This window comes from Micrasema longulum, unplaced genomic scaffold (assembly GCF_059751315.1).
Source record: "Micrasema longulum isolate JH-2025_06_02 unplaced genomic scaffold, ASM5975131v1 h1tg002281l, whole genome shotgun sequence".
In the NCBI taxonomy this organism is placed as follows: Eukaryota; Metazoa; Arthropoda; class Insecta; order Trichoptera; family Brachycentridae; genus Micrasema; species Micrasema longulum.
The window spans coordinates 179,785-202,041 of record NW_028279437.1 but is presented as its reverse complement, the minus strand read 5'-3'; the positions used below and the strand labels follow the sequence as shown (position 1 = coordinate 202,041).

The following is a 22,257-nucleotide window of genomic DNA, read 5'->3' as shown; positions in this document are numbered from 1 at the left end:
TTATTTTGCTGTAAACTTTAGTTAACTTCGTGATTGATAATCTTAGAATGGTTTTTGTCCATATGAGCAGCTTTATGAGTGGGTCGCGTATTATTACTATTACAGTATAATTTCCAACACATTCATGCTGGTCCACTGCGGGACATAAGCTTTCTCCACTCTTCCCCGCCTTGAGCTGTCTTCCAATAAACCTTCTATCATCTTGGAAATCCTGGGCCTCATATTCCTGTCAACTCAATAATATGTGGAGTCCGTCTTTCAATAGATATTAGAGGAATATCGCCTGCCCGTTTCCGCTTTCAAAAACAATTCATCCACCATACTTAGGTATGGCTGTGGATTCAATCATTTGTCATTACGTCTCTTAATATTACCTATTATTCTAAGCATAACGCACTTTATACTTCTTTGTGCAAATAAAAGGACCGCTTGTTAAGTTTTCGTGGCTTCAGAAATGATAATAATCATGGCCAATTCTTAGTGCACTATTTTTATGATGCAGCATCTCAAGGGCAATGAAGTAAGTTAGCTTTGCAGATGTCAAAAAAATTAATACTTTTCATCTATAAAAATCCATAAATCCGTCTTTTAAGGTAGGTCAGAAACAAAAGGATTGTAATAAAACAAGTCATTTTTAATGTATAAAATTTTATTTCAAATCAGACTTAAACTAATTTGCTATTTTGTACACAAAAATATAAATGCAGGGCACTGTGTGACGATGCGCTCTGACTATTGCTTTATAAAAATAAAAGAAATCAGTCAACATTTAGAAATGAGACAGTTTATATTTTCCTAGTACAGTTTAGTTAGTAGCATCTTCTCGGGAAACTCCAAACGGTTCACTGACAGTCTCGGCACCCGAGTCTACGATCACAACATCTTGAGCGGGCTTATCGCGACCGTCGGTCGAGATGTTCTCGATTTTACGAATCACACTCTGAAAATATGGGAACAAATTTAATTTACATTAACAAACAGTTTTGGTTCATGTCATAAATTAAAACCGTTGACATTTATATAATGTTAACTAATGTTATACACAAAAATTATATTGATTGTAGAAATATTCAAAGTGGCAGATGTTGACAGTATTTTAGGAAAAAGGAGTATGGATATGAGTTGGACAAGAGTAAGAGTAATTTGGAATAAAAGATAACCAATAACTTAAAATACGTACAAAATTGAACTCGGGTTAGAACCGCACTACAATAACATGATTATCTAACTTAGCAATTTACAAATATGCAAAAAAGGGGCCCAAATTCAAAATATTTCTAGTATGAAAAATGAACAAAAAAATCTAATAAAAAAATTATTACTTTTATATTTGAAACACCGATACATATATATATTTTTTTGTGGTTATTCATTATAGTCAAATAACAAAGCTGTTTTATATTTCTTTAAATTTTTATTTTTCAGCTGGTTAAATTAGTTATACAATAAGACAATTTAAACTGAATCCTTTAAAGTAATGGTTTTAATGAATCCACGAGGTGCTCATTACTTGTGAATTGGAAAAAATATTTTGTTTGCGTGCCATGTACAAAATACAAATAATCTTTCTATTCATTATTTTTAACAATCATTTTATACTTTCTCTTCAGCAAGTGAGTGTGATCACTGAACCATATAGAAATGAAACAAATTTGGCTATTGAGCTATAAAAAAGTTTGTCAATCATTTATTATTGTTGCGGTCGAGTTGAGCAAAGTGTATTCTTAACTCTCTCCTTAGAGAAAAAAGAAAGTTTTAAATAATAAGGTAGAGTTAACAATAATTCTGTGTCTATCCGATTTTCTTTCCCCGTGCATTATGTGATTGTACCATATCTAACTTGCTTCTTCATGTGAAAATGTTGCATTACGGCGTTGAATTATAAAAATTTATATAAAATAATATTTATGTTTTTACCATTCCACTGAGGATTTTGCCAAAGACAACGTGCCTGCCGTCGAGCCATGAAGTAGCCTTGACAGTGATGAAGAACTGGGAACCGTTAGTGTCTTTGCCGGCATTGGCCATTGACAGCCATCCAGCTCCAAAGTGCTTCAGCTTGAAGTTTTCATCTTCAAAACGTTCGCCGTAAATGCTACGTCCTGGGGATGAAAAAATACATTCTTATCACATCACAGATTTGTCTTAGTGCTAAATGCAATGGAACGTAAAAACACATAATCTGCGTCTAAATAAACGAACGTTTTTTCTAGTAAATATGTACGTAAATGATTTTTTAAAAGGAATAACCCGCTAAAAAATAAAAAAAAAAAAAAAGGTGATTTATTTCAAATTTTTGATAAATTGCTTTTTCTGTTCCCGATAAGCATTGATTATTTCATAACAAAATATTTTAACCGATTTGTAGATGTAAAACGGAGGAATGGAGAGTTAATAATGGTTTTCAGGAGATTATTGAACAATCTCGGAATAAGGCAATGCGGAGGTTCAGTGGTTTGAAAAAATTTTTTTTATGCATCGTATTATCATCGCAATGGTTTATTTAAGTTTTGTAATTTTGAAATAACTCCGCTTGTGGCATTCATTTTACAAAATTTCTACCCGTTTTAATTTGTAATTTTAGTAGTAGTGGAGTGATATAAAACATTTTTTTTAAATGTATCGCCGCAAAGTTTAATACAGGTTGTAGGTGAATCATACGAGCATACCTCCGGTACCATCTCCCTTGGTGAAGTCTCCCCCCTGGATCATAAAGTCCTTGATGACTCGGTGGAACTTGCTTCCCTTGTAGCCTTCACCCTTGGGCTTCATCGCCAGCTGCTTGAAGTTCTCCGCAGTCTTGGGAACGGTCTTTCCAAACAGTCCAATCTCTACCCTCTCGGCCGGAGCATCTCCGATGGAAATGTCGAACCATACCTGAAATAAAAACAGAGACATAAATATAGAACTGAGGTGAGAGCGAGTGCATAATGAATGAGAACAACGAATGTCTTGAACTAGTATTTGTGTATCTGGGAAGCATGTTTTCAAGAGATTGAAGCGTAGAAAAAATGTCAAAAGGAGAGTGAATGCGGGCAACAATATGAATTGCTAATAAAAATATGTCTTATTTATGTTTAAAGCATTAACTTTGTGGTAAAACATTTTAACTAATGTTAGTAAATATTAGTATATAACCACTTACCGACTTTTTTAAGTACACCGGTTTTGGTGGTTTTACATAATATAATTAGTTAAATTGTTTAACATGGAAAATCACAAAGTTAGTGCTTTAAATATTGATTTTATCTTATTTTAGTTTAACTTTTACCAAATTAATTAACTCTTTATATATCAAACCACAAGTGTTGATTCATTAAAATGTCAATCGGTTGAAAATCATAATCAGTACCCCAAAATATAAGCCCAAGGAACTTTGCAGGTGAGATAAAGGACATGGGTAGGTGGTCTAAGGATCATCATACGAAGAAAAGATTATAATAGAGGATTTCACCATACACTAAGATATTAAAGATGGATGGACCCTTTATGAACAACAATGTATTATGATTTCATTTGAGGCAATCAGGTTTATAGATACGACTCTTCAATTGGCTATTTAGATTCACATTCACATTTATTTAGGCACAATGGCCGACCTTAATTCGACAAGATGAAAACACGAAGGGACCCAGCCAAGGTTATCAAATCTTAATCCATTTCCCCATCTCTGCACTTATACCATTATTGCTTGTTAGCGACTCCAAACCTCAAGATGATGCTTAGCGATAGAACGTCTAGAGCTGTGCCCTCCCGGAAGATTTAGATAGATTATATTTGCAGACATTACAGCTAGACCGATCGCAAAAACATGATTTTAAAAACTGCGTCCTCCTAGCAAAATGTGTGTCCTACTGGTGGGTCACAAAGTCCTGCTGGTAGGACTCTGGACGTACTATCATTAGTGATCTGACACAGGAATACTAAGAGATTATTTTAACAAGCTAATTTTATCACTCAATTTCGTCAACAAAAGGACGTAAAGCTAGTTTCTGGCGCATCCAAACCAGAACCAACCAGCTAAGGGAAGGTAACCCGACAGAAAAATCGCCAGAGAAGGTAGCGGGAAACCACTCTGGTTATCTTTTCTGAGGAATCACGTACATCCAATAAGTAGTGGAATATAAGAGTAGCGCAGGACCAAGATGCTTTCGGAGGGACCTGACAAGGCGCTGCAAGAAGAAGAAACAACTATCTCCTTTCGTATGTTTCAGGAGATGGTTGTTGATCTGCCTATGTGTGTACCTACACGTGGGTATATGGATATTTGTTGTCATGAGATTTGAAATATTATTGTTCCTGTTTTAAGTCTGTCAAAAGGTACATAGTATTGTGTGGCTAAATTTCTAAATTTAGATTAGATTCATTTATTTATGACAAAATACATCGTTTTTAACTTTACATATTATATTACATATTTTATTTGTACGAAATATTCCCAATCAGCATTGTGTGGCTAAATTTCTAAATTTAGATTAGATTCATTTATTTATGACAAAATACATCGTTTTTAACTTTGCATATTACATTACATATTTTATTTGTACGAAATATTCCCAATCAGCAAAAGTGCTGGTATGAGGGGATATTATATATTATGACACAATAATTTTATTAAAAAGTAGATAAAATAACATCACATATCACTCGCCACACGGGCTGTAAGAACGGTTTTATTTAGGTGTTTTTTAAGTACGTATACGTTATGTATATTTTTTAGGTCATTAGAATGTAAATTGTAGAACTTTATTGCTGTATACACAAAACTGTTTCTTTTTCTGTTAGTCCTAGGTTGTTCGCAAGTTAAATTGTTTGACGCTTTATTTTATGTATATTGTAGTTGAAATTAAATTTGTTATTTGTCTGTATTTTATTCTTTTTCATCTTAAATATCATCTTTACCTTTTCTGTGTCAATTGATTCATCTAAATTGAGCATTTTAGTTATTCTATATAAATATAATTCTATATAATCAAAAGAGTAACATTTAGTATAAATTCAGAGTAATTCGAGATATTTAAAAAAAAAAACATTATTACTTACAAATAATTTGCTACAGATAAAGATTATCAGCAAAATTTTCTATGAACTTGATTTTTTGTGAAGGTCATTCGAATTGTATTCCAGCCACATAATACGAGGTCTGTTCAAAAAGTATCCGACCATAATTTTTATTGGCAAAACAAATAACGCTTCGACTAGGAATACCTAGTGCGCATGCTCAATTTTTATCACGACCACAGCGCCACTCAGTCGCTGCCACGCCGTTGAAGAGTGAGCACGTGTACGCTACTGTCGTCGGATTTTAGTTTTAACAAAATGAAAGAATAAGTTGAACAACGTTACTGCATTAAATTTTGTTTTAAGCTTGGGGATTCTCAAGTGGAAACTATCCGCAAAATTAAAAGTGTTTGGGGACGAAGCAATGGGCACTACACAGATAAAGGAGTTGTATAACCGCTTCAAAGATGGCCGCTCATCAGTGGAGAGTGAAGCACGATCCAGTAGGCCCTCAACATCCGAAACTGATGTTGTCATTGATCAAGTAAGGGCCCTAATCATGCAGGATCGTCGAATAATGATTAGAGAACTTGCTGATGGAGTGAGCATTAGTGTTTGATCCATTCATTCCATTTTAACTGAAGATTTGGCCCTCAGAAGGGTCTCAGCAAAATTTGTGCCAAAGTTGCTGACAATTAAGCAGAAGCAACTTCGTGTAGAGATCGCAAAGCACATGCTGGAGACTGTGATCTCCGTGATGCTCCCTGTGATTTCTGGCTTTTTCCCCAGCTGAAAATGCCTTTGAAAGGGACCAGATTTCAGAACAGGGAAGACATCATGAACATTGCGACGGACCACCTGCGCGCCATACCAAAAGAGTCTTTTCAGCGTTGCTTCCGGCAGTGGCAGAACCGTCGGGAGAAGTGTGTAGCAGCTCAAGGGGACTACTTTGAAAGGGATTAGTGTCATTTAATTGTATCTCAATAAATGTTGTTTTTATGAATAAAAGTCAGATCCTTTTTGAACCGACCTCGTATACATAAGGAAATTCAGTGCTAAGGGAAATTGGACATAAAAATGTTTTCTCTCATGCGGTAAAAGTTAGAGCATTTAAAAAAATAATCAAATTGAACTACTTTGAACCAAGTCACAAGTTCTTCCGAATCAACGAATTATAGTGTTGTGATAGATTTCTGGTTTTCGAGACGCCAACTCACCAGTCAGCAGAAATTACCGACGAGAACTTGTGACGTCACAGACGGAGATTTCAAAACATAAAAAATCATAGCGCTAATAATATGATACATAAAAAATATATAAAAACCAGTCAACTTCTTTATTTCCATCACATTACTCGCCTGTTATCCCTTTATGCCGTATGCCAATATTAATATTACATTATGTGATAAATGAGAAAAATATTTAGGCACCTACTAAATGTATCCATGTATCAACATAATGAAAATTTTATTCATACATTTAAATTTGCATAAAAATTCTAGTATAAATACTTTAAGGTGATAAAAATTAACATTTTAAACGAGTATTCAATGTAATACAAATAGGTGTTGATATGAAACACTAAGGTTAGTTTGTAGATAAGAAAATGATTTATACTTTTAACAAATTGGTCGTGACACGGGTCAGAGATGTTTATTGCTAAAATAATATGAAAAACGGTTTAGTGTATGTATTTTGACTATACAAAGAATTTTTCTTTTCATTGTTAACTGAGTACTTTGTAAATTATCAGTTCAAACCTCAGAGTAATAACTTTCTAGAGAAGCCCTTAAGCTCTATTGTATAGAACAAATGCGTTCCAAATTTTTGGTTTAGTTCTTAGTTTAACAACAAACAGGGACTCTATTAGGTTGTTACTCTAAGGTTCCAACTTATTTAATTTTTATTTTATTAGCGTACACGGCACAAATGCCATTTATAAACAACAAAACAGTGTTCAATTACAAAATTATGAAATAATACAAAAACAACATAGTTATCCATATTACAAAGTTGTTTTATGCATTGTACTATATTACAATACTATGCGATTCATTATACTCAATATACTTAGATAAAAAGAAATAAAAAAAGACAATGCAATAAATTAGAAATAGTAAAAAAAATCAATTCTTTATTTGTTCGTATTGTTGCAATGTATATTGAATGCCCTAGGTATAATACAAACAGTCTTGTGCTAAGAGCATAGGGGTTCTTAACAATTAAAAAATAAATAAAATAAACCTCTTTAAAATTCAGTATAAAAAATATTTTCAAAAAATCTAGTCTATTGAATGTGTATTTATGTATACATTTCTTTTTCTCTTTTTACAAATTACAATAAATATTTAAACTTGTGGACAAATGACAAAAACTGGTTATACAGGTCTCCATATTGGTGTCAAAATGAGATTTATTTAATTTATTGACTGGTTATATGTAAATATTACGACATATTTCAGGTTTGAGAAAAATATTGATGAAATTAATCGGGAATAAAAACAATTATTAGACATAGATTATAAACAAAATAAATTATAAGTCAAGAGTTATTAAATTAGTAATTATTATGAAAATTTTGTCATAGCTTTAATTTTCTTTATTTGTATTTTATTCAATTGTGCCTGTATGTATTATAAAGATTTTTGTTTGCCATTTTTTTAATTGACCGAGTCCATTTATAAATAAATAAAAAAAACTCTAATGTGTACATATTACACTTATTCATGAACATTTTGAATGTTCAGTAGTTTCACTTAAGTTTACGTGAAAAAGCTTTTTTACAAATATTTACAAAGACAAAATGTATAATTAAATTAAGATTGTATAAATTATCCAAAAAAAACTTAAACATTAACAATCTTAAGTTTACAAAAGGAACCGGTGAACAATAAATCAAAGTGCTTAATTCAAAAACTGCCAACAAAGCATAACTATTATTGAAGGTTATCAACCTATATATTTTTTTACCTTGTCTGTTACTTTCGGGCCTTTGGATTCTTCAGAACCTGAACACGAAACTGCCGCAACCAAGCAGGCAATTACTAGGAATGATAACCGATTCATTCTCATTAATTTCATATAACAATCGGTCGCGAGTCAACAATGAGGAGCTCCGCCGGCCAATGGACGGCTCGAGACGAGATGAAATTGAATAATGAAAAGAGCCGATGCCGAGAGCCGGAGAACCGCGAAGAGAAAAATTGCTGAAACTGAAAAGATGACTAATTTCTACGGAAGTGACAGAATAAAATGAACCATAAACAATCGTTAATTCATAGACGTTTACGTTCTACCTACAAATCTATCCTAATTTTAGCATGGAAGTTTTACAAGTATTATTGCCGCTGTATTTATATAATATTAATATTATGAATAAATACGCATCTGTTTCTGATTCTCTCTATGGTTATGATCTGACGTATAAGCAGATGAAGGATGGATTAAATTCTAAAAAAGAAACGTAAATGGTGAATTCGCAATTGTCTGTTTTATAATTTGCAATGTTATTTTGAATAAGTATCAACATGCGCCGTAATATTGAAGGATTATAATCGAGCATGGGATTATTTATTATATTTAAGGTATGTATTCAATTAAATATTTCAATATTTACATACATAATCAATTCTCTACGCAGGTAATTAGATTACAATTTGATGTTAATGTCATTAAGAAAAATAAATTTAAAATTGTGTTTACATTATTGACTTCGTATACTCCTCAAGCTAATGATGTAACCGAGTTGAGTTGGAAAAATCGAACTACCATATTTTCCATGTAAATCATTTTACTAATGTGAGCACGGTATTTTTTTTCTCCTCATATGCATCCTCTTTTATTGGCATGTTCTAGAATACATAAGATTATCTTGGCAACTTATTGAAATCCATAACATTCTAATTTCTTTCCTTTTCCCAATAATATTCGTAAAGGTATATTTTGTTTACTTATCATCGCTCGTATTGCAGATAAATTGAACACAATGCCGGAAGACGGGGCATCTGTTTGGAGCAGTAATACAACTCTTCCACCCGTGCAAGAAGAGTCATTTTGTAAACATATTCTTTATGTGGAAGTTGCAAATTCTAGGTAATATTTCATTATCCAATTAAAAAATTAGACAACCACAGTTAGTTTCCTCATTAAACCCGAAATATCGCTATTTCCGTGATCGTTATAACCGAGTTCCACTGTAATTTATTATTTACACTTATCTAACAATCATTTTGAGTTATAACTGAGACCCGGACGGTTTGTAGCCAAAGTATTAGCGTAGTGTGGTGTTACTCATGTAGTGAGTAGTGAGGTGGTGCTCTGTACAATATTATCTTCTTCTTATCAGCCCGTTTCTCTCCACTGCTGGATCGGCCTCTTCCAAATTTTTTCATGTGTTTCTGTCCTGGGCACTGGGTGTATTATTCTATTTTAATCTACTACAGTACCTCCACACCGGGGGTGCCCAAACGGTCGACCGCGAGTGCTTATTGAGTCGATCTAGAGAAAAATAACCCGAAATTACAAAAAAAAACTATTCACAGATTTAGTTTTAGTAGTTAGGTTACTAAAACTTAATTTAATAAATAAAAAACTAAAATTTATTCGATCTACAATTAGGCCAGAATCGTAGTCTCACAATATTGAGGTAGATCGCCAGCAGTTCAAGTTTGAGCACCCCTGCTCTACACATTTGTATCTACCTATTAACTTGATTTAAAATGAAAAATCACACTTTTATTCCAGATTTTAAAAGGTTTCTAAAATTATATTTGAACAACCCTAGTAATTCCCAAAGTTATTGTCTAATTAAAAACCGACTGACTTCTGCAAAGATTTATTTAAATCCGGTTTAAAATATGACAATTTACAAATGGCAAGTATTATGTCACCGAGCCATGCTTGTATGCAATGTTTGTTAGAAGCTAACAACAAACTCGGCAGGCATGACGTGACTTAAACTGCAAGCAGTTTTATATGTGCTCGTTTTTAACCCGAAAGTTTATAAATGAGAACTTGTTTTTTCATACATTGATCATTAGAATTGTAAAAATCGACTCTAAAATTTAATATATTTTCAACATTGTTCTTGATTTGTGAAAATACCCTATTCCTAATTCAAAATATTACTAAATAAATTTATTGCAACAGAAAGGGAAAACAGGCATTTACAGAGCTTATAAGGTGGCCACTTTACGCACTGTGTAACATTCACCAGAATTTTGTAAAGTAAAATGGCTTTATTAATGTGGGTGAAAATCATCTAACTGAATTATTTCACCTATAAAATATTATCATTATGGATAACTTATATAGCTCCATTTTTGTGATCGTCGAGGATGCTTTATTTACACGGAGTTGAATGGATGAGTGCAAAACTGTGTTTTTATTTTTCAGAGTCCGAATATGGGATCTAATAATAGTGATTCCCAATGTCCTCTTCATGTTTTTCCTGGCCATTCGCTTCAACAAGGCTCAGTTGAAGTTGCGAGCTACCAGCAGTCCTATATTCTTGACTTTTTACGGCCTGGTGTGGGGGAACGTCATCGTCAGTGTGATCCGGTGCGTTGTCTCCATGACAGTGAACGCGGCTCTTCCGCTCGGTGGATTGGCCGATAAAGTCCTGTGGGTCACTGTAAGATTTTTCTTACTTGCTACAGAAATGAGCGTAGTCATTTTTGGATTGGCTTTTGGTGAGTACGAAAACATAATATTATAGTTTAAGTTCAAGGTAAAAGGGGGTCAGATTTTTCAGTAATATTCCACTGTATCAAGGGGTTAAATGTTATTTCAACAAATGTCAACACATATTTAACCTCTTTTTCATGCCCGCATTTGAGACACACGAGGTGTGTTCAGAAAATAACAGGAATTTTCAAATTTCACGGGATTGTAATTTTTTTTATTGTGTGGTATACATGCCCCTGAAGTATGCTCAAATTTTCAGCTGTATTCATTGTTTACTTTGTGGCAGCCGCTAAGGTTAGACATGTTCGGCGTGCTCGGTGATTTTCGTCTTGGCGATCCAGAGTGCCACCTCTGGAACTATTGATCCTTAGTTCCAACGTCATATCCGTAAACCCACGTTTCGTCACCTGTTATAACACGTTTCAGTAATTCTGCATCGTCGTTGACTTCATTTAGTGACACCTGAGCAACTTCCATTCGCGGCTGTTTTTGTTCGAAATTCAAAAATTTTGGAACAAATATTGCTGCCACGCGTTTCATGACCAAAACATTTGAAAAAATTTCTACATCTCTCGATTCTGAGCCAACTGTATTTAACCACTTCGTGCAACCCGTCTTCTGTCATCAGACCAGGTCTGCCAACACTTCTTCTGCTTATTCTGGGTTGCCATTCCAGGATTTTTTTCGTCCATCCAGACATCTAGAGTCTGTGGTTCTGGCTATTTGACTCCATATGACCACAAATTTAATGACTTAATTATTTTCAAATACTTTTGTAAACAAAGATTATAAACAAATTAAACTATTTTATGATAATTATTTATATTGTACGTTATAGATAAAACCTAACAATAAAAATGATAATTGTGTTGTTTTTCATATTGTGAATCATTATTCGACATTGTACTTTATTTGCATGTCTGTTGCTGTGCCGAATACAGCTATACAAACAACTATTCTTTTTGTAAAACAGCTTTACATTTATAAATTGTTTCATTGTTTTGAAAGTAAAATAATAATTTATTACAATATTCTTATTTTATTCTATTGCTGTTTTATATGATTCTTTTCATAATTTATTTTCACAATATTTCAAATGTAATTTTACAACAATCATGCCCTTAAGGTGATTTTCACAAAAATGGCGCTGTATAAATCATCCACAATAATAATTAGTATTATATTTGTATATATTTCATAATAAAACTCCTTAAATTAATAGTTTTGATACAAGGTATCTATTAATTTAAAAAATCTGTTAACTGATGAAAGTAGGTAAAATGCTGTCAAAATGCGATCCCTCAGGCGAATGTGTGGTAAAACGATGTATGATAGGTGCACAAATGTCGAGATCCGTGAACTGTGTAAGGCTGAGACTTGCATTATCGACAGAATCAAGAAGGGAAGGCTGCGTTGGTTTGGACATGTAGAGCGAATGGACAGCGAAAGAACGGTTAAAAGGATCTATGATGCGAATGTTAATGGATGCAAAAAACGGGAAAGACCGAGAAAGACATGGCACGATCAAGTCCATCAAATACTTGAAGATGGACATGTCAAGAATAAGAATGATCGGTGTGCGTGCATGAGAAGATGTATGAATGTACCGGAAGCGAGGTCTGTATGCAAAGACAGAGTGATATGGCGTTCTATCCTCTCTGCCTACCCCTACGGAGAAACGGTGTGATGGTTTGTTGTTGAACTTGTATTTTATGCATGTAAAATTTCAAATAAAATAATTTTATTAGGCATATTAAAATTCGTCCTCATGGTGTAATAATGGTCAGCGCGTTTGCCTACCATGCGAGAGGTCTCGGGTTCGATTCCCGATATTAAGTAATTTAAAAGGGTGCTTTCACACCAGAATATTTCATAGTTCCTGGACTGGTACCTGAATCATAAGCCTGACCATCTCACCTTCATGTAACACAAAATTTTTCAGGATACCCTGCAATTGATGTACCAATGCAGTGCCCTATGCACCATTAGGTGCGGAAAGGGAATGATGATTTTGATATTAAAAATAAAAATTAATGTACCCTCTATGAAGACATGTCAATTTTTTTTTAATAACATGTCATCTTGATGCAGTAAAACTCTTATCCAGATTAATGAGTGACAGATTTTATTGCTTTTGAAATAATACTACAAATTGGAATCTCATTAAATACTTACTTAAACATGTCCGGCAAAGTAACTTGCCCAATAAAAGTAAGATTAAAAACTTTATTTTTTATTTCCTAATAGCAATCTGGATATTTGGAAATCCAGATGACTGGAGTTCTGCTGCATAAGTTTATGGAAATAGATACATTTAATTATTACATTCAGAAGACTTAATTTTTCTGGCCAAATAGAAAAAGTGTAATGATTAGTTGTTTGTATAAATTAATGATTAGTAATATCATTTAAAAAAAGGAAACTTACTAAGTACATAGATAGATGTGATAAATATTATTATTTGTAGAACAAATAATTTCATACATTGTATGTATGTATTTATGGGTACAGAGAGTCTTAAAAAAATACAACAATTTTATAAAAAAACATTCTGGATATGTCACACCCCACCTCACCCCTGCGGGGTAGTGGGGTAGTATGATTATTAAAGCCCAAGTAAAAATGACTTGTCCTGCAGACAAAATAATTATATTATCTATGATAACCTCGGAACTTATGACATTCATGTGCTCAAGTTTGTTTATGAAAATGTTTTCTTTTTATTCTGTTGTCCGTAGAATACACATATCATATTGCACATTTATATGTTTTCATATTTTGATAAATAATGTTTCTTTGTTTCACCAACAAAACTATTTATATAAATACTTTTCTTTCAAAGTCATTTACCTAATAATATTATTTCATTATGTGGTCAATTTTCTGAACAATCAAACCATATTATTTTGAGTCAGATTTGTAGGCTCTCATTCCATAGGCTGGGGATAGAGTGTGGGATATACAGAGCGGTTTTATGAATGGAAGAGGATGTGTGGATCAAATATTTGCTTTAGAAAAAAATCTTGCTAAAAACTAGTGATGAAACGGATAGTGGTTTGGGCAAATAGCGTATATTCGGTGAGTCCCCAAGCCGGATAGCCGGATTCCGGCTGTCAGATATCGAATTTCTCTCATAGTTAAATCAAAACTTTAGAAGGGCAAATTAGTCAACAAATCTACAGTTCTTCTCATCAGCTTGAAAAACCTCAAACTTATATACAGTCTAAACATTAGACGTACCTGTAAAAATCATAATGGACTCAGTATTGATGTAGACATTTTTAACTGCCCGTTGCATTTGTACAGAAAATTTCTTCATAGAGTTGATTATTTGGGATAGTTGCTGAATGTACAGTGAGTGGTTTGTGCTATGCATATGTGCCGCATGTAATGTACATGTTTGTGTATGTTTTATATGTGCGTTCATGTGTGTGTGCGTGGATGGCTCGGGGTGTGCATTCGGTATTTTTATTTATTACCAATTAAAACCTCCATGGAAAACGCAAATGTTAACAATTATTATTTTCTCACTTGAGTTTCTTATTTATTTTTTTTGTCACATTTAGTGTTTTAATCTTTTGCATAATTTATGAAAACTTAATTGGTCTTTTTATCTTAGAAAATCGTTGTTTTTAATACTTTTTATGTACGACTGTATGTTTTTGAGTTTAAATAACTTCTTGTTGTTGCAGGTCATTTGGACAGCAGAAGCAGCATCCGCCATGTGTTGGTGGCCACTTCCCTCATATCTCTGGCCTTCACAATAACTCAGGGCACCCTGGAGATCGTGCTGCCAGACGATTGCTTCCACATAGACTCGAGGGACTTTGATCTCTTCGGCCACGGAGGGATGCTGTTCTGGCTCTGCTCGTCGACCATCTTCACCCTGATATACTTCTGTATCCTGGTGCTGCCGTGGACGAGGTTACGGGAAAGATTGGCTCTGCCAAGTAAATACCACATTTTGCATATGTTTCCACGGGCATCTTAGAGAGTGGAATAAAAAAAAGGTGGATAGAGAGAGGAGGCCGGTTGTCATTTTTCCAGATTTTTATCTTGCGCCTTTATATCTTGTGTTTTGTTCCACTCTCTACCAAACACCGTACATATTTGACTTGATATACTTCATTATTAAATAAAATAATATGCCAACCAGTTTTCAAACTTTACAGGCTCCTTTGTCAAGGCTGAATTAAAATATGTAGATAAAAATGTTTTTAAGCTATAAAAAAATATAGTGAGTCAAAATAATTTAAGCTGAAATGATTTTAAAGGAAAAAACCACAGGCAAAATGTGTATGACCATCACGCCGTTTTTCCATAGGGGTAGACAGAGAGAATAGAACGCCATATCACTCTGTCTTTGCATACAGACCTCACTTCCTCTACATTCATACATCTTCTGATGCACGCATGCCGATTATTCTTATTCTTGACATGTCCATCTTCAAGTATTTGATGGACTTGATCGTGCTATGTCTTTCTCGGTCTTGCCCGTTTTCCGCATCTATCAACATTCGCATCGTAGATCCTTTTAGCCGTTCTTTCGCTGTCCATTCGCTCTACATGTCCAAATCAACGCAGCACCCCTTTCTTGATTCTGTCGATAATGCATGACTCAGCCTTACACAGTTCACGGATCTCGACATTTGTGCACCTATCATACATCGTTTTACCACACATTCGCCTGAGGGATCGCATTTAACCTACTTTCATCATTATTTTTCCAATTCCACACTTCGCTCACACACATTAGAGTTGGCACTAGAACTCCTATTATGAACTGCTAGTTTTGCCTCTTGCGATAAACATTTTTTTGCCAAAGTAGATTTCATTGCACCGTTCATCCTGTTCCCGGCACTCATCCTCCTTTCAATATCTTTCTCAGTCTTTCCGTCCCTAATAATTTATAAAACATATGTTTGTCCACTCCTGGAGTATGCCTACCAAATCTGGAGTCCCTATTTTAAAAAAGACATAAGAGTTGTCGGAGAAAGTCCAGAGAAGAGCAACTAAAATGGTAGTTTCTCTAAGAAATAAATCATACGAGGACCGCTTAAGGGAGCTCGGGTTAAGTTCACTGGAAGCAGCGTGGTGACTTGATTGAAACGTTCAAAATCTTAACTGAGCAATATAATGTACCCAAGTTGAAATCAATGTTCACTATGAATGAAAACTGCCATCTCAGAGGTAATTCATTGAAACTCAACACTACCTCCTTCTCATCCAACCCCAGGAAAAACTTCCTGACAAACCGAGTTGTGGAGAAATGGAATGGCCTTCCCGAGAAAGTGATTGGTGCTAGTTCAGTTAATGTTAACTAGATGCACACATCAATTTATAATGTTTAATAACCATGTACACTTGATATACACGCATCAGCTTAATAGCCTCTAGTGTATTGTTAATATTAATAATAATAGTAAACATACTTCCCAGATACACAAATTCTTCTACCTGATTCAGAATATCTCTGTTCACATTGATCTCACATTTAGTTATATTTTCATTCCTTTCAAAAACCATCTCTTTTGATTTATCAACATTCATAAGCAAATTGCTTTTCTTGCGTACATTGTAGACTTTTGTTACCAAGAATTGCAGGTCTTCTTTGCTGCTAGCAAGAAGCGCGGCATCTTCAGCATACAGAAGACAGTCAGTGTATGAGCCTTTCCCAATATGAATAATTCCACTGATAAATGTCAGTAGATAACCCCTATCTATGAACGTGTATGTCGTTTCAGCCAAGCTGTCTTTCTACATCTATATCCTGCTTCTGGTTCTGCTGGACGGGACGCAGGCAGTGGGGGCGGGACTCATGAACTGGGGTATCGAAGTGGGACTGTGTATGGTGGATGTAACAACCTGTCTGTACTTTACTCTCTTCACTCCGCTGGTATACCACACGTTCCTCAGTGAATTCTTCAGGTGAATATTTCTGAATTTGAATGACTTATTCAATTCTTGATTAAATTCGGTAACTTATTATTAAATTGTACTTAAATTATCCTCGCTTAAAAGATAAGAGAGATAAGATTTTATTTTCGGCATGCATAGTTTTCCATACTACTGTTCATAATTTCATCATTCTATGTCCGCTCCTTAGTTGGAGCATATGGTGTCCACAGAGAGCCTCCAGGCATCTCTGTCAGCTGCCAGCTCATGTGTGTCCTCTCATGTCAGGTTCTCATCTCGTAGTTCTGACATAAACTTCCGACAAACAGTCAGCACCGGACGTCGAGAACCCGAAGCCTTGTAAAGTAGGCGAGCGTGGTTAAAGCTCTCAGGAGGCATCCTCAGTATATAGCCAAGCCAACCGTATCGTCTCCGCTCGATGACAGTTGTCACCGGAATTTGCTGCATCCTTTCTCTAATTACTTCATTTCTTACAAAGTCAAACCACACACCTGAGATTTTTCTGGGACATCAATTCTCAAAACTCAGTATTTTGCTGTTTTGGAGGAGAATAGGTGTTCTCCAGGTGTTATATAGGCAGCATTTGGTTTTTACTGAGTATCCGATCTCCAGACAGCTTTCATACTGTTGAATGTGGCGCCTGCTATTCCTGGCCGCATTTCGATTTCTTTTTGAAAGCTGCCATTTTCCGTAACATATACTCTCAGTTTGATATATACTATATATACACTCTTGACCCTTTCAGTTGATTGGTGGGTTTGACAGTCACGGGATCAGACTACATGGGTTTTTGTAATATTGGTTTTGCATATTACTGTTACTTGTGTAATATGGCAAAACCTTGCGTGCCGCCTTTTTGGCGCCATTTGACTACAATGGGTTAAAATATAAGGGTTAAATATAACATGCTCAATGTGTTTTTATAGGTTATCACGCCATGTGTTATTCGCAATCTTTCCGGTGTGCGTTAGAGCGTCCATCATCAGATTAATGTGATGTCTTTAACATTCTTTTTACAGCGTATCGCAGCCGAGCATAATGTTTTCATACAAAGCTCAGATGGATGAAGTGATGGATGATGACCAGGTATCGTTGCCGCACCAACAAAGCTTCAGCTCGCTAAAAACAGATTCTGATTATATTTATCAGGTAACTTTGAATATTCCACAGTTTGCAATTTAAAAAAAATTAATTTAAGTGAATTTTTTAAATCATCGCATACGGAGATTGCCATGGACCTATTAAAGCACATAGTTAGTTTTATGTGTTTCGAAATGATATAAAATGTCTTCTAGGCACGGGACACCCCAGTGTAAATATAAATTGGAAAAGAACAAATAAACATACTCCCTATATAGTAAAATATTTAAAAAAGATTGTTTAAACATAACATCATAAAAGTGTGAAACAGTTTTGCCACGATGTAAATGACAGTTGAAATTCTGTGGTGCCATACTAAAAAAAGTGATACCATAAACAAAATTTCCCAATAATTCGGGAAAAAATCATTGTATGCATAAAATGTATATATGTATGTTATAAAATTATGCAAATTAAAATTTTTATTTTCGTGTTTTTAAGGTACCTACCTACATAAAATTATTTAAACGTACATTTTTAAAAATTCAATAAAAAAAAAACATTGTGGTATTAATTGAAAAAATACAAAATATTTTTAATGAAATCATAGGTAAATATGAGTAATACCCAATTATGACTGTTTTTACAATTCATCTGCAGTTTTTCATTTCCTCACTTTAGCGTCTCCCTCAGTTTAACACTTTTTTGCTGCTCCCTTGAAAAACGTAAAACGGGGGTTTTACTGTATTCAGTTGAAAAATGTCTAAAAGGTATTTTTTCTTAGAGAAAACTTATGATAAATTATTACCAATTCCAGAGCAACAGCGTGTATGACAGTACTGTGTTTGAGACAGGTGGGACGACTCCCATTAACCCTCTGTACAGCGCTTCCCTCCAGAGCCCCGACAGTGTAGCGTCCGGCCAATCCCTCGACATCGGGGGCCCCACTAAAGGCTACGCCCCGCAACCTAACTTCGCTGTGCAGTAGGCCCGCCCAGGGCACTAACTATTTTACTCTGATAGCTGTGACAAAGATAGAACATAGGACTTAGATATAAGTTATTCACTACAAATTTTTATCACCAGAGTTATTGGTCGACCGTCGTAAGATGCGAGGAAAGAGACGAAAGAGTGGTCACAGTGGATTGTGCACAGATTATGCTGTCCTTACTAATATTATAAATGCGAAAGTGTGTTTGTTTGTTTGTGTTTTACGTCTCAACAGAGCGGCCGATTGACATATTTTTTTGCATTGGGATAGCCGGAGAAGTGAGAAGTAAAATAGGATACTTATTTTTCATCTTGAATTAAATAAATACGATTAAAAAATATAGATATAAATATAAACAATGAGCAAAATTATTTGAAAATGAGTAGGGGGTAAAGTGGAATGTCAAAAAGAATCGATTTGAATCTAACTGTTTAAATTTGAAAAATTGTCTTTATTTATCTATGGTTAGTTTGTTTTTCTTTTTGTTCTGGTTTTGTAGTAGGATTTTGTATTTGTGAACAGAATAATGGTGCTGCGTCGCCATATTTTTTTCATAGCGATAGTTGGAGGAACGGCGTACAAGCTACATTCTATTTCAACAAAAATAAAATATTTATCAGTAAAAATCTTATTGATAAACGACAACATTAATTAATTACCAAACTAATTTCTCCCTAATACCACGCGAGCGAAGCCATGGGTAAAAGCCAGTCAATAATAAAATAACCTTAATATTGAATTGAACACTGATTTAAGTCGTTAGTTTGTTTAAAAACATTAGTTTTTTTTTTAAATAGACTTTAATCAGTGTTTGATTTAATACTAAGATTCTAATATGGTGTTGTGCAAAATAAAAGCTAGCTCAATAAATTAACTTATATTGGAGACAAATTTGAAATTAACTTTGAAAAGCTCATGATGACTATGCTAATCAGAGGAGACCTAACATGACTTGACCTTATAATATGCTTATGTAGCCCTAACAGGTTTTTAAAATGAGGAAATATTTTCTTACACATGGTAAAAATTACAGCATTAAATTGTACAGCTTCTTGAAAATGTATGAAAAAATATTTTAATAATAATGAGCTACTTTGAACGACGTCACTAGTTCTTATCAATCAACCAATGATGACAGAGTTGTGAAAGATTTTTTATTTACCGTCATCGGATCAATCGGCAGAATCGACCGAGAACAAGCGGAAGAGAGCTTGAGATGTTACGTGCGTAGTAATTTCAGAAACACAAAACATAAAAATGAAAAAAAATGTTTTGGCTTAACAAACAAAAAAGAATTTTAAAACTACTGAACTTTCTCATTTTAAACAACCCTTTTAATACCAGCCTATTTTGCGTTGGTGCGAAAAATCCCAAGTCATTTCTAGCAAAAAAACAATAGTTTATGAAGTAAAATCGGGTTGTGGTCTCGTGGCTAGTATCTCGGACTCACGACTCAAAGGTCCGTGGTTCGATTCCCACTCTACCCTAACGTGATTCCCATTTTCTAATAGTGAGTTATTTACAACAAAAACCTGTAATTTTAGATAATGCCCTTCAAAAATTCAGTAAATTTGAACCAACATCTATAAATGAGGTTAAAAAAATTGTTGCGGCATTACCCAACAAACAATGTATATTAGATCCGATGCCAACATGGCTTTTGAAAAAATGCATTAACGTATTAGCTCCATTTTTAACAGATTTATTTAATACATCCATGGAGCGCAGCATTGTTCCGAGAGCCATAAAAAAAAGCAAATGTAACTCCACTTTTAAAAAATTCCCAACTAGATGTGGAAGATCTTTCCAGTTTTCGCCCTATTTCAAATCTTCCCATCGTATCAAAAATACTAGAAAAAATAGTTTCTCACAGGCTCGTTAACTATATCGAGCGGAATTCTTTATTTTCGGTAAGGCAATCGGCATACCGACGTTTTCATTCCACGGAGACGGGAGTGATAAGAGTACTGTCTGACATTATAACGTCGGTGGACTCTGGTAATCTGGTGTTGATGGCTCTTCTGGACATGAGTGCTGCATTTGATACTGTAGACCATAATATTTTGCTTGAACGTCTGGAGAAAACTTATGGTATCCGTGATCAGGCACATATGTGGTTCAGTTCATATCTTAATAAAAGAGAATATGCAGTCGTGTTCCAGGGTAAAAGCTCAACCAACTTTCGGGTGTCTACAGGAGTGCCTCAAGGGTCAGTACTCGGACCACTTCTCTATCTCCTTTACACTAAAGATATAGAGAACATTATCAAAGAATGTGGATTGTGGTCGCACTGCTATGCAGATGATACGCAGATTTATTTTTATTGCAAACCAGGCGAGAGAAGTGTGCTTGTCAATTTAATTGATGGATGCATCAAGAAAATAGGAAACTGGATGGCTGAAAACAGACTAACATTAAACCCATCAAAAACTGAACAACTGTGGGTGGCTTCAGCCAGACGACAGAATTTGATCCAGGATACGGCTCTACCCAATGTAGGGAGTGCCGTTTTACCCACCGTTAAACTACTGGGAGTTTTACTCAATTCTGACCTATCTCTTGACGCTCAAATTAGTAGAACGATAAGTTCATGCTTCTACCAGCTGAGACAAATTAAATGCATACGCAAAAATTTGCCGGTTGATGCCGCCCGTCAATTAATAAATGCGTTTGTAGTGTCTAGAGTCGATTATTGTAATGGTATCTATGCAGGTCTACCAATGAACAAAATGACTCGCCTACAATCTGTATTGAATGCCGCAGCGAGACTTATTTTCGGAATCTCTAAGTTCAGTCATATCACTCCACTACTTCGGGAACTACACTGGCTACGTTTTCCACAGAGGGTCGAATACAAACTCTGTTGGCTTATGTATAAGTCACTGCACAACTCGGCTCCGGAATATCTAAGGGAACTATGCATTCCAGATGAACTAGCTGACAGGCGTCTCACGCTTAGATCAGCTACGTCTACGGCGAGAGGAAAAGTTATTATACCTCTACGCAAACAGCGCACTAAATTTGGTGAGCGCGCATTTGCGGTCGCAGGCCCTATGGCATGGAATGCTCTCCCAGCAGAGGTGCGAGGCTGTGAAAGTGAAGTGATGTTTCGGAAAAAACTTAAAACCCACTTGTTCTCTAAATCATTTGAATAAATCCGTAGCACGTGACAACAAAATAAATTATTTTAATCAAATTACAAATTTAAAGCTTCAATTAAATTAACTTAACAGTAGAATCACCATGTAAAGCGCCCTTGAGGTATTTTATTACGAAAATGGCGCTATATAAGTTATCCACAATAAATAAACTCGTTGAAAATGTTAAATTGAAATATTTAGGTAAATCATAAGAACGCAAATATTACTCTTTAAAAAAAATCTGTGGTACTGTTTTTTTTATTTACCTCCAATCAAAAATTGTGTTTTATTTTCTTACGTTAGTTTTTCTTTCGTTTTAGTATACAAAGTAATATTTACACCATTTACATAAATATACAATATCTATACTTAAATTAAACTACTAATTATTATTATAATATGATAGGCCTCGCATTCTAACCTTCTCAGGATTTTTTATCCAAA

The 22,257-nt window shown here is 34.6% G+C and overlaps 2 protein-coding genes across 2 annotated transcripts; one reads left to right on the top strand and one right to left on the bottom strand.

Moving 5' to 3' along the window:
* Positions 1–640: 640 nt before the first annotated feature.
* On the bottom strand, positions 641–8,295 carry LOC148272589 (peptidyl-prolyl cis-trans isomerase 5). The gene is made up of 4 exons (XM_088239852.1): positions 7,972–8,295; positions 2,670–2,877; positions 1,918–2,102; positions 641–940 (listed from the first exon to the last, which is right to left on the bottom strand). The coding sequence occupies exons 1-4, from the start codon at positions 8,080–8,082 to the stop codon at positions 806–808; spliced, it is 639 nt and encodes a 212-aa protein (XP_088095978.1). The 5' UTR covers positions 8,083–8,295; the 3' UTR covers positions 641–805.
* Positions 8,296–8,396: 101 nt separating this feature from the next.
* On the top strand, positions 8,397–19,283 carry LOC148272588 (transmembrane protein adipocyte-associated 1-like). The gene is made up of 7 exons (XM_088239851.1): positions 8,397–8,585; positions 8,973–9,093; positions 10,396–10,691; positions 14,379–14,636; positions 16,431–16,614; positions 17,622–17,751; positions 18,500–19,283. Exons 2-7 carry the CDS (start codon positions 8,987–8,989, stop codon positions 18,668–18,670), a joined length of 1,146 nt encoding a protein of 381 aa, XP_088095977.1. The 5' UTR covers positions 8,397–8,585; positions 8,973–8,986; the 3' UTR covers positions 18,671–19,283.
* Positions 19,284–22,257: the final 2,974 nt, after the last annotated feature.